The sequence below is a fragment of the Crocodylus porosus genome, unplaced genomic scaffold (genome assembly GCF_001723895.1).
Source record: "Crocodylus porosus isolate Cpor-Errol unplaced genomic scaffold, CroPor_comp1, whole genome shotgun sequence".
Lineage (NCBI taxonomy): Eukaryota > Metazoa > Chordata > Crocodylia > Crocodylidae > Crocodylus > Crocodylus porosus.
Window position 1 is genome coordinate 80568091 of NW_017728949.1, and position 14108 is coordinate 80582198.

At 41.1% G+C, this 14108-nt stretch overlaps 1 protein-coding gene across 1 annotated transcript in view; it reads left to right on the forward strand.

Moving 5' to 3' along the window:
* Positions 1 to 14108, forward strand: part of GALNT13 (polypeptide N-acetylgalactosaminyltransferase 13) — a 176964-nt gene that overhangs the window by 28764 nt on the left and 134092 nt on the right. Inside the window, exon 7 of the mRNA XM_019553614.1 lies at positions 9317 to 9497. Within this exon, the coding sequence (XP_019409159.1) occupies positions 9317 to 9497 (181 nt within the window). The remainder of the gene's footprint in view (positions 1 to 9316; positions 9498 to 14108) is intronic.

The following is a 14108-nucleotide window of genomic DNA, read 5'->3' on the forward strand; positions in this document are numbered from 1 at the left end:
GCAGTTGGAGTACTGTGTCCAGTTCTGGGTGCCGCACTTCAAGAGGGATGTGGACAACATGGAGAGGGTCCAGAGGAGGGCCACCCACATGATGAGGGGGCAGCAGGGCAGGCCCTACGAGGAGAGGCAATGGGACCTGAACCTATTCAGCCTCCACAAGAGAAGGCTGAGGGGGGATCTAGTGGCCGTTTACAAACTAGTCAGCAGGCATTGGGGGAGTCCCTGTTCCCCTGAGTGCTACCAGGAGTGACTAGAAATAACAGTCACAAGCTGGCAGAGGGTAGATTCAGACTAGACATCAGGAGGTGCTACTTCACTGTCAGGGTGGCTAGGATCTGAAACCAACTTCCAAGAGAAGTGGTGCTGGCTCCTACTCTGGGGGTCTTTAAGAGGAGGCTGGATGAAAACTTTGCCGGGGTCGTTTGACCCCAGTACTCTTTCCTGCCATGGCAAGGGGTTAAACGTAATGATGTGCTCAGGTCCCTTCCGGCCCTACCAACTATGAAACTGTGAGGCTGCTCTGGGTACCAGATTTATCAGCATTTGCAGCTGCTAGGACCCAAATAAGTAAGTATCTGTGGGGGAGGGGTGGGAGGGATCAGAGTGTAGGTTCACTGTGGGGATCAGCGGGCTAAAAATAGCCCTTGATCCCCCCCCCAAACCTTTCCAAACTCCACCAACCCCCTGCAGACCCCACCTGCCCATACCAATCACTCCCACAGAACCTGCTTGCCCTCCCCAGTCCTTTCTGCAGATCCTGCTTTCCCCTTGACTCTTCTATAGATGCTGCCTGACCCCCAACCCCAGTTGCTCCCATGGATGCCATCTACTTCCCGCCCCCCCATCCCTCCAGCGCACCCTCGTTAATCCCGTTAATCCCCAGCATCCCAATTTACCTTAGATTGGGTGGCCATTTTTAACATGATCTAACCTCCCTTTAACCTCCGTGAATGTCTTCACTTAATGAGTGTACAGTATTTAAGTATGCAGTGTCACTGGATCAGAAAGTATTTCCTTTCTTGAAGAGCACAGTATTTGTTCATGTTATTTTTTCCCCTTTGAGTATTTTCTTTGCAGTCAAATCCTGAGGCCCTTTTTCAGTTTGTATATGCCTCCTATTTAGGGAAGTCAATAAGAATGTATCTAAGTAAGGATTAAAGTGAAGACCTCAATAAGTGGTCCTTATTGTGTAAGCTTTGTAGGGATATTTTGAGATACTGAATTTCAAGTTCAGGTTAAAAATGTAACACCAAAATACATGAAAAAGCTTTAATAAAGAATTTTTTAATAAAAATGTTAATGATAAAAGTTGTGCTTATGGGAAACACAAGAGGAAATCTCTTCCATTTTGTCTTTGTAATATCATTACAGCTGCGAAAATTAACTTATGGTAGATTCAGAGCATCACATTCAAAATGTTATTTCATATTTTGCTTTAGAAAAATTTCACACTTAAGCTTCAAGAAATAACTGTAGTTTGAAAAACCAGCCTCAGACTAATAAGAGGGCACAGAGTCACAGTAAAGTGATATATTTTTAATGCATTGAAATTACTATGGGACTAGAAATTCTGTTTCTTAATAGTTGCATGCTATGTATGTTTTGACTAAAAAACAACCAAGGAAGTAAAAGACATCAAGTAAGACCTGATAATCAAGTGTCTGTATTCAAAATCTAAAAACTAGAGATGAACCAAAATTTCTAATTTACCTTTTATTTCCATGAAAAATAAGGACGGTCCCACTTACTAAAAGTTTTTTCTTTCTTTTTCTTTTTCCTGCCTCCCTCCCACTTCCTAGTTTTTGACCATTTTTATATTGTTGAGGCCGTTAGCAAGGTGCATGTACCACTAACCAAAGCCTCATCTTGTTTGTGATTTTTATTTTGTGCAATTTTTTATGTTGTTGAAGATTCCCAGTTGGTAGCTATGGCAATTTGGGTATTTTGTCACAGAAAGGACACAGGCTATTTAATGGTACGTCCTTTCAGTAGCATGCGTTATACCTGTTTGGTAGGAATCGTTTTTCGTGGTGACACCATATTTCACTATCTACCTGTAGAACATCTGACTTGTTTGCTAAACAACTAGTTAGAATGCTAAATGGGGGATGAAGTTTGGTTATTTTGTTAAAAGATTCATAAAGTAAAAGCTTTCTCTGGTATCCATGTGTTGGAATTTCCTGCCGTCTTAAACAGAGGGTGGACTTTCACTAGAGACTGCCACAAGAGTGTAAGACCCTCAAGGAAGCTTTCGGAATTCTGTTTAGGTTTCCCTCTTGCAAGCTTTTAATTATGGTTTCCTTTATGTTACTATTTGAGAAATCCACATTGATCATTATAGTCTATAATTTGTGTATTGCAGGATCTACCAGTGCTTGTCACTGAGACTGTTTTGAACTGTAAAGACTTTAGCCTTTATTCAAAACATTATGCTTGAGTACTGTTAATGTTGAGACACCTGCTATCAGAAACCAAGACATTAAAATCGGTGATTATCTCCCACTTTAAATTGTAAAAAAGACATAAACCTAGCTAAAGATAGTGTGATAGTTTTAAATTTGAGTGGCCCAGCTTTTTCCTTTTAGTGCCATTCACTTCTACTTATTAAGGATATGAGTGAGATGAAAGCATTCAGGGCTTGAGCATAGAGGGTCAAAATCCAAGACTGTTTCTCTATGCCCATGCAGAACAATGGACACAGGGCAAAGCCAGTGAGTAGCTAGGACAGGCACTGCCAAAGTCTGGCCCACGGGCCAGGTCAAATTCATGGTGGACTCCATTTCCCAGCAGCCCCAGCCCATTTCCAGAGAGCTGTTCTGGGGCTGGGACTGGGATCTTGCAGCAGTGACAGCATGGTCCAGAACCAGGGCAGAACTGCACTTCGCTGCCCACACAGCCTGGGCAGGGGTGTGCAGACAGCAGATCATGGCTCTGCCACAGGTTTGGACCATGTTGTCACCACTGTAAGATCTCAACCCCAGAGCAGCTCCCAGCCCACCCATGTATCCTGCCAGTGCTGCTGGGGCTGGTCTCCCTGGAAATCCTATCCCGTGCTGTCATAGCCCTGCTGCTGCTGGGGACTGCATGAAAACTGACCTCAACAAGGCAGGCAGGGATTGCTGGGAAATGGAGTCCAGCTGCTGGCCGGATCTACCATTTTGCCCACCCCGAGGTAGTCCATTTGCACAAGCATTCTGACTGATGGTAAGCAAGCATGGGTGCAGCTCAGTTTACTTTTTCAGCATAGGAGGCTGGTTTTGATCCTCTGTGTCATAGCTGACTTCCAGAATAGCTCCTGTGATTGCACCACTGCATGCTGTCCTTTTAAAGTGGCTGTCTGTGCTCATGTCTTTCTGAGTTTAGTGTGTTACAAACAAGCGTTTCTTGAAGATGGTATTGGGCTGGATTCCTACATCAGCCATCCAAATCGTGTCCCTGTAAAAACACCAGTATTTTATATATAACTTTCAGTCTTTCATATACTTTCTCTTCTTCACATTGCCTTCCCTTTTATCTTGTCATTACAAGTGTTGGTTTTTATAAACATGCCTACAGTGCTAACTGTTCTGTTTATCAGGAAATCATTTCTTTCCTTTTTTCTCTCTGTATTAAATGTTTTGAAAAGAACAATCATTTAATAGTTACAAAGAGGCAGTATACTGTGCTAACAAACTAATAGGAAGGTTTTGAAGTGCTAAGTTCTTGAACTGGTAAGGAGCTGTGACCTCTCAATGCTTCTGATTTAGTGCTCAGGTCCTCAAAGAATTGGGTCCCAAATCTAGTCAAATGGACCTTTTTTTAAGAATTTGTCTTCACAAAGATGCAGAAGAAAAGGAAATACTGAAGAAAGGAAAAGTTACAGCTGTGAAAGTTTGTAGGTGCACATTAGACATCTCATGGCTGGGATTGTTTAGACATTACTTTTCTGTCTTGAGCAGGGAATTGGGCTAGATGACCTCTTGAAATCCCTTTCAGCCCTGTTTCTTATAATACTAAAAGATCATTAAAAAGCAGTCATTACTTGTGCTGATATTAAATAGTGAAAACTCAATATTGTAAACACAGTAATACACTCCATAGTATATATATGTGAATGGTAATGATGATGCTTCATGGAGGGACTTGCGTTTAGGGAGAGTTTATTCCTTATGTTGTACTTGAAGCATCATTATTAAAACAGTAAATGGCTATATCCTTCCTATTAAAGCAAACACTATTTTTGTTATTTCTAGCAGACGGTGTCAAAAGTTCTTTAGCAAAACAGCTATATTCATATTTCTTTGGCCCCCCTACATATTACACTTCGGGACTTGCAGCAGGGAGAATGCACCCCCCATCCCTCCTGCAAGAGTCTCCTCTGCTGTAGGGCTCACAGCAGAGGCAGTATCCTCAGCTGTGGGGCTTGCAGCAGGGGCAAAGGGAAGAATGGGTTCTGGTGTACCCTCAGGCTGGACACAGCACTTCTAGCCTCAGAGGCACACCAGAGCCCTTGGCTTTGATGTGCCCTTGAGGCTGGCCATGGCAGTTTGGGGATTGGGGCTTCCAGCCTCAGGGATGCATGCATCTCAGCCCTTGACTCTGCTACACTTCTGAGGTCAAGGGTCCTGAGCAGCTGACTGACTTGCTATTTGCTAGTGCAGAAGGAGCCTGAGATCCTTATTATTTGAGATCCCAGGATTCTGATCCGCAGTCCCATGCACATGTATCAGGGCAGAAGGCATAATTATTGGGATCACCAGTCAGATCCATCAAACCTTTAATTAAACATCCGTCAGGGGCCTAAGAGAGCAAGGTTCCTTTGCTCAGTCCATGGAGTACTATACAGTATGGCTTCTTCACCTTAGTTTCTCTTATTTTGCACAACCTTACCTTCACTGCTGTCTATACTGCAGATTAATCTTAGTGAAAATGTATTTGTAGTGAGCCAAAGGACACTGACTTAACTCATATGAAATTAACTTATTTTAATAATGACGATTATAATGCCTTTTCAAATAATTTCTAGACATTTCAAGGGAACAGTTGACCCTTGAGGGTCCTTGCAATCAGGTGATTCTGTGATTGAGGCATCTGTTTCTTATGCTGATTTCTCTGTGATGAAAAACACTTGTCACCTTGCACTGCAGTTTCAGCATCTGCATGTAAAATGTGATTGGTGACTGATCTAATTGCATCATCAATATTTTCTCTGTAAATGTTGTGCTTTACAGAAAAAAACCAAAAGTTTTTCTTTTCTAAAACCATGCAAAACAGAGTGCTAATGTCTGTAAAATATTTATTTTCACTATCCGTTTTGCTTCCAATTTTAGTCTACAACTCCAAATGTTATTGTGAATATCAGTAAGAATTTTTTCTTTTTTCTATAAGATAAATGTATTTTTCACAATGAAAGAAATTAAGCATGTACTGAAGTTGTGACTTCAAAATGAGATTGTTATGAACAAACCAATACATTTTTATAATAATCTCTGTGTTCAGTCACATTTTTGCATTCTAAAATGTTGGAAAATAAAAGAGTTAATTCTTAAAAGAGCCATCTCAACAGATGGGTATTTGGCAAAAGGGAACTGAAGGTTCCTACCTTACCCTGGTGTGATCTATCAGGCATCAAATATGCACTGCGTTTTTATTAAACAGCCAAGTTTAAGTATCCATGGTAACTGCTAGAGATTTCTATAGCAGTCTACATTATGATTATACTTCCATACCTGGTGGTTCTGTCTTCAGTATACTAGTGAACACAGAGGCTAATATCAGTACCATTGTTTTAAGCAGCCAAAATAATGGCTAAAAAAGGAATCAAGTTATGTGATGTGCTTTAAATAGGTTAGAGTAAAAGGACAAGTTCGTGTATGTTACACTTCATGGTATTGATAGTTAGCCATAAATAAGCCAACCACCAAGGGAAAAATGCTTTAAAAAGTATCAGCAAGGTTGGGGGACGAGGGAAGGGTAGGGGAGAGGTGAAATGATTGGTTCATTGATTGGGGGTTTTTTTAATTAAATATATTCAGACACAAGACTTCTCTACTACTCTTTTATGCCTGACTGACTGAAGGGCTAAGCCAACGATTGGGCAAAAGAGAACTTAGATTTATTCAGTGTGTTACCAGTGGGGGGGGGGGGCTTATGTCCCTCCAGGGGTACTTTGTCCCCCGGCGGCACTTCTGAATGTCAGTCTTTCCTAGGTGTCTAACTCAGGATTGTAGGTAGGCACCTCAGTTCAGGAGAGAGATGGATTTTAGACCGACCCTTCTTTTTGGTATTTCTTATTGGTTGGTTTAGGTATCACCCCCACTTAGTGTTCTGGGTGTTGTGAATTAGTCACCTTAGTCTCCACATGCAACTATATAGGATCTTATATTGGTTCAATTATTGTATATAGTTGGTAGCAATGTTAGACTTATTCTTGTGCAATCTCTGGACCAGCTCTACAAAACTGCTACTTGGCAGGTAACAATAGGAAACTCAAAAATATATTCTATAATATTAGGGTCCCATTTGCAAAGGCACAAAACACTCTTCTTCACAAGAAAATATATGTTTTTTATTTTGGCTTATTGAAGGACTTGTGAAATTAAGAACAGGTTTTCAGAAATATATTGTATTGAAGGATGTTATCCTAAAAGGGAAATACAAACACATTGAACTGATAACACAGCCAGGACATACCATATCTTCTCATATAAAACATGCATGTTTTATCCCGAAACCAGCTGGGGGAAATTTGGGTGTACATGATATACAAGAAATACAGATCCTGAGGGGTCCAGAGGTTTGGCAGTGGGGATCGGTGGCAGCATTAATTGCTGTAGCTCCCAGAGCATTCCCACATCCGGAATGCTGGTTTGGGCGAGCATGCCTAATCCAATCCTATATGCAGACCTATCCCCAGTGTATCAGATCTGTCTGGCAGCCAGGGTCAGGCTGCAGGTGGACCTGGCGCATGGCCCCAGACCAAGAGCTCATGTTCTCATGAACTCTAAGGTAAAATTTTTCTTCCCTCTTGAGGCCTGCCAAAAACACAGTGTATGTTTATATTCTGAGCTTGCAAATATGATCTATCAACTGTGTTGATGCCTAATGTAGGCACAATGGAAATATATCGTACATTATTATTGTGTTCTTTCAAGAGGTCTTATCCAGTTGGGTTATTTCAGTTTTCACACACATTCAATTTTTTGTATCACCACATATTCTTTGGTATATGTTCACTTGAATTTCCACCTGAAGTGGTTAGTTGTTGTTAAATTTTGAAATGCAAGATGTTAAATAAAAGACTTTTTGTTGTCGTCATTGCCGATCCCAGCAGAATACATTACTTAGCATACTAATGAAATTATACAAAAGGGCTTAGCCTTAATTAAACAAACTCTGCATCAAGTTACTATGGCGACAACATTCCTGCTCATAGAATTTATACTTAAATATTATGTCTGTTCAAGGAGTCATAGTTTAAAAACTGTAACAACATTCATGTTTTACATACCAAGGTGTTTTTATTTATTTATTTTATTAGTGCAAGGTACTATAAATTTACTCTTTAATCTGTGTTGTCTAGCCAGAAGGAAACCTGAAGCTCTGATTGGGGCGTGGAGCGGGGGGGACACAAGAAGGAGGAAAAACACGGATGGTCATTGCAGGGAAGGAAATGGAGTGCTACTACTGCAGTAAAAAAGGAGATAAGGGTCAACAGAGAAACTGGTACATACATAATATGGTAATGTGGAAAAGGGAGTTCTGAAGGGTGTATATAAAGGCAATATAAAATGCATGGAAAAATGTGAAATATGTGATTGTAGTAACCACACTAAAGACTTGGGCTCTGGTAATTGACAGGTAAAAGAAAAATTAGGAATTTTGTATTGGAAGTGTGGCAGTACTAAATGTCTTAATTTCTGAAATTAGGTAACTAAATTATGCTGTGTCAGTAAAGGTTGCAAATGAGTTTCTGTTGTAAGCTTAGGCAGAGGGTAGGGCAGGATGGCACCTTAGAGACTAACTTGTTCAGAGAGGTATGATTCCTTTCTACTCCTCCCTGCATCTCGGCAATCTACCAAGGTGTATAACAGCTTCAAAACTGGCAAGTGAGGTCAAGAGCTGAAGTAATTTTTTCTACCAAAATCAGCTGAATGGTGAAGGAAAGGAAGGATTCATGAATTTTCACCAGAGAAAAAGAGGAATTTAATAGAATTCAGAAATCCTTCTGACACAATGGTGTTGCACCGTCTTTACACTGAGTGACTTTGGCTCATGCCATATCATTGCCTTAATATTGACTTTAAATTATTCACTTCTGAGATTACAAGAATCATAGAAAAATAGGGCTGAAAGCAAATCAGGGGGTCTTCTACTTCAGCTTCCTCCTCATAGCAGGGTCATTCCTGTTCAAACAATCCCAGCAAAATGTTCATCTAACCTGCACTCAAACACTTCACCATCTTTTTTGTAGCAATCCTGTTCATTTTGAAAGTAGTTATCTAGTCTGCTCTCAGTCTTCCCTTGTACAGACTAAATAATTCCAGTTTCTCAAGCTTTCCCTTCCATGTCATGTTTTCTAGAGTTCAGATGATTTTTATTCCTCCGCTAAACTCTTTCTAAATTGTTCATATCATCCTTGAAGTTTGGTGTTTAGAACTGAACACAGTACTCCAAATGATGCCTTACATTGATGAACAGGGTGAAGGAATCAATTTTGGTGACATATGACACTCCTTTAATACATATGCTTTTAGTTTTTTTGTGACAATACTGTACTGTTGAATTATGTTCCTGTATGTATTTATGGATTTGATTGTTTTCTTCCTATGTATAATGCATTGTATTTGTTCTTGCTGAATGTCATCCAATTAATCTTTATACAATTTTTCCATTTATCAAAGATTTTTTAATCTTACTTCTATCATGTCTGCTGACCCACCTAGCTTAATAATAAAATGGAATTATATATGAGTATATATGTTCATTTCCATCTACCAAGTTATTAGTAAGGATTTTGAACAATATTAGATCCAGGACAGATTCATGAAAAATCTCATTTGATGCCTTCTCCCTGTTTTGACATTGAGCCATTTGTGCTCTGATTTCACCAAAAAAAAATCTCAATTTTATCCATAAACTGAACATCACAACAAACATCCCTCTCTGGGCTCAAACCACCTTCTTTTGTATCATTTGGATATCTGCTGATCGTTGGAGACATCTGTTCATCATTTTCACAGGCCAGGCTTCTACTTTTAAAAGAAGATGCAAGGTTTCTTTATCTTATTTTTTGTTTCGTTTGGTTTTGCTTATAATTTTAAATCTTTGATTTCAGATTTGGCAATGTGGAGGGTCCCTGGAGATTGTAACATGTTCTCATGTTGGACATGTATTCCGAAAGGCAACCCCATATACTTTTCCTGGTGGTACGGGTCATGTGATCAACAAAAACAATAGAAGATTAGCAGAGGTCTGGATGGATGAGTTTAAAGACTTCTTCTATATAATATCCCCAGGTAAGAATCATTTTAATGATTAATTTCGGATATGCTGAGTTTTTTAAAAAAAACTAAAGAAATATATTGTGCCTGAGTGCATGTGTGCGTGTATGTATGTGTACATGCACATGTACCCGTGCTACACACTACATACATTATGCAATTAACTGGTTAATCGTGCAATAAATGTAGACCAGCCACATGTGCAAATAAGATCAGCCATAAGTGCAAAGTACCGATCAGACAATTAACTGGTTAATCACTTAATAAATTAAAACCAGCCAAATGTGCAAAGTAATTATCACATGATAAAATGACTATCTAGCTATGAAAAGAACCACCCACCTATATAGTTAGTGCTCTTAAAATGTGTAACATCTCTATAGTAGGTTTCTATCCAGCTTTAATTTGAACCTATAGCTAGACCCTTGGGGCAGGGAGGGAAAGAGGGAGAGTGAGTTACAGAGACTAGAAAGATGGATTTCTTCATTCCTTCACATAATTTAAGTGCCAAATCTTTCTTTTTTGTTGGGTGGGGGGGGAGGGAGTTAAACAAAAAAATGTATTGCCTGTCCAGAAAAAAGGCATAAATAAGTGTTAGAGCCTGCACTTTTTGGATCTGTTAAATCTGAAAAAATGGAATGTGGCCAAGTCATCCTTGCACTCTGTTCCTTTGAAGGTTGTTAGAGCCGGTCCAGATTAGAGCAGTTTCAAGTTTTAAATTGCTCCTTGGACCACAGCAGCGCTTAATCCCATAAGAATCAAGGAGTAACTATGTATTTTATACTTAATTGTGTGTCCAACCCCTTCAGATATTGTTCTCAAAGATCTAGCCCATAGTTTCTGAAAGTAGTTTGTATTTAGATAACACTTGCATCCAAATCCTACCTTTGATATACATACATTTGAACTATACATTTGAAGTTCTTCCTTGTATTTATAATTTTTATATTTCAGCAGCACATCAAAAGATTGGATTGGCACATGCAAATATTTATATATACATAGATTACCCATTGACGTCAATCCCATAGATAGGAAAAAAGGGAACCTGTATACGTGCCTGATGCCTGCTCTGACACGTTCTAATTAGAATGCTTCAGCAGCCTTGGCATCACGTGTATCCAGTGTCCCCATATTTCAAAATGGTGGCAAGGGCGGTTTAAATCTTGTCACATGAGCTTTGCCGTTTTGAAGTGTGGGATACTGAATGCATAAAATGCTTTGGGCATTTTAATTAGATTCCAAAGAGCTGCTTTAATGAAAATGCCCTCCTCTCCCTCTTCCACACCCTGGAACACTTGTAAAGACCTCCTGATGAATGATAAGAAGTGAATAAGTTACTTAAATACTGGCTAAAATATATGTAAAATGGCAAAATGAGAGTTCAAGAATACAAAAAGTAAAAGTACGTGTGAAAAATGTCACAGTGAAATAACAGCTGCAAAAAGTTACTATAATACTCATTTTACAACATTGGTTAAGAGCTTGATTGTGACATTATAGTCAAGCCTAGCCTCAAGCAAGGGGAATTGCATAGCTGAGAAATTAGAAGGACTATGTGATAATTGTGCTGCTGCTCTGGGAAAAGAGTACATTGTGCCGTATCTGTGTCCAACACAGAATGCTATGTCTGGTACACCGGTGTGTATATTTTACAAGCCTCTTCCTCATTTCATTTGCCTTTGTAAGGTGACCAGGCAGATGTTCGTCAGGTCTTATTTCACATGCACAGGAAGCAACCCTATGGTGTGAAGGTGGTCTGCTGCACTCCTATTCTGCCTGCATGCCAATATGCACAGGGGGACAATCTTTAGGTAGTCTAAATATTAGAAGGTATTTTCATAGGAAAAAAAAATTGTATAACAGCTCCCTCCACCCCAAAACAAAAAAAAAATCATGACTTTACTGGATGCATAGGTCCCAGTATGCTAAGTATGTATTCTTTGAAACGCGTCATACTTTTCAGGGAAAGGAGTGCCCATTGAAGAAAGTAAAACAGCAAGAGAGCTGTTTTTACAATACGGACACCTACTGCTCATGAATCTTGCAGAAACAATTTGACCCTAACTAGTCACAGCCTTGTGAATTATATTCCATTGAATCCCAGGTCTGGAATAGTTTCATAAAATGGAAGAACAGAGCCAAATGTTTTGGTAACTTTCACAAAAAAAAGGAGGTTTGCAAGCCTTACTTCTTGAGGTTTGGATTGGAGGGAAGGTGCTTCTAACCGCAGTCCCAAGAGCAGTTTCAGAAGCCCCATTCTCTATCACCTTTATGCTGGGTGTTTTCCTGTGCATGTGTGTGTGCAGTCCTAACCTTATTTCACTTTATGCACTTAGGCTAAGTACAGATGGCACTCTAACTATTGCATTTTACTTAAAGCACTACAAGTTAGAGTGGGACTGAACAGAACACATGTGCACTGTTGAGTGGGGTTTCTCAAAGCCTCTCTGCACTGGCCAAGGTCAGCAGCTTGGGGGTGTTTTTACATGCATGCCCCACAGGCTTCCTAGGTTTTTGGACATTCCCTCACCATCACAGATTGACTTCCTGGTGTGGGGAAGCAGTGTGTCCCTGTCCCCACCCCTTCCATTGTTCCATCAGTGACAGCAGGCTGCAGCATGCCCTAGTCCTGGGACCCAGATCTCTTCCCCCCAGCCAGGCTGTGGCATGCCCCAATGCTGGTACTGCTGCAGGGATCCAGACCCTTTCCCCCTGACCAGGTTCCAGGCCAGGGCAGCTTCAGGGAGAGAGACCCTGGACCCCTTCCCCCATTATCCCCAGCTGGGCTGCAGCGTGCCCTCGCACTAGAGCTGCTGCAGGAACCCAGACCCCTTCCATCCTGGATGGGCTGCACCATGCCACGGGCCAGGGCAGCTGCAGGGAAAGAGACCCTTGACCCCTTCCCTCCCCCACCCCTCCAACTCAGGCTGCAGCACACTGTGGAACTGAGTTGGTTGTGAGGACAGAGACCCCACTACTTGCCAAGCTGTGGCTCACAGCTGGCTGCAAGGAGCGTGCAGTGCTGGGATCAGAGGCTGTTACTGGCTTGGGTCAGTGACAGCCGAGGGGGTGGGCCACTGTGGTGCCTGGGCCCAGCAAATGAGCTCTGCCCAAGGTGGGAGCACAGCACTGTACTCAGCCACCTGGGATGGAGTTGGAATGCAGCCTAACGAGAAGCGGGATGGGTCACACGTGTTCAAAAAAGCACTCTAACATAGAGTGCTTTTGTCTAATACCACATCCATCAAGGGTTAACTTAGAATGCAGTCCACATTTCCAAGTGCTCTATGAGCTGTGAATGTGTGTTCAGCTGTGGCTTTAGAGCGCTTTCTGCCCGTTTAATGCACGATAGGTGTAACATCTGTACTGAGCCTTAGAGGCCATGTCCACAGACATCTAACTAGAGTTCTTGACGCTTCAGCACAGCTTTGGTTTCTATTTTTCCGCTGGCTGAAGTAAAATCAGCCTGTTCACCTACCTGTCAGAAATAACATGGAGGAAGAGGGGAGTGGCTCTTTTCCCTCAGTAGTGGGTAGGGAACTTCTTCAGGGAGTGGGAGACCCAGGTTTTGACACCTCTCAATTAAAGGGAGTTTGAACCTGCATCCCTTGCTTTCCAACAAATTGCTCAAGCCATCAGGTCATGGGCTAAGAATATCCAAACCCCTTTCCAGCCCTTCTCATAAAGCTGACCCACTGCACCTTGCATTTAATATTCTTTGGATAAAATGGAAAAAATAACACTGGGAACATTTTTCCTCATTGGGAGCAAGGGCACAGGCTAAAATCCAGAACCCCTTTCTGGTTAAGACAGCACTCATCTTACTAAACAACATACCTGGCTTGTTCTCTTCCTTCTGGCGGGTTCAAACCCCCTCTTCATGAGGCAGCTGAGAAATCCTCTCCCTGCCATCACCCCCAGGTAGGTACTATAAGTACAGGCTATTGGGGTAAAACTCAAAATAATCCTCACCCCCTGGCATCTAATACCCACTCTTCATAGTTTTTGCCTGACTAAAGCTGTGGGACTTAGCAGCCATCCTTATGCACACACCTATGTCCCTGCACAGCTGCCTAGCTAGAGCACAGCCCTATTAAGCATGCTTAATGAGTGGAGGCATGCTTGCATGCCCAAAGGTGCCAGGCATGCAGCCAAATCCTGGGATGTTGGATCCAATGCAGCTTGTGGACTGAGCACAGGGCCAGACAGATAAGCACCACTGATGTAAAGGATATGCATAGGAAGTCGCAGAATGTTTTTATGTGATTTTAAAATACATTTCTTATTCTTTGTTTTTCATTTTCTTTCATCTTCAGTTTATGCAAATACCAAACCACCATAAACTATTTAGACAAGTGTAACAACCCTGTACCTCTGAAAGCTTGTGGCAATTTTCAATATATTGGTTGTTTTGTTTTAAACCTATCTGACTAGCAGATCATGTGAAGAAAAGTGACTCCAGGAGAAATAGATCTTCACGGAACTGCCAACATCTCAGATTGAAAACAAAGACAAGAATTGAATACTTTAAATTGTAGCTGTAATCAGGCAAAATAACAACATTTCTCTGAAAAGCTGATTCTGTAATAAAAACTGGTTTTCCCCCTGTATTTCAAATAGTTT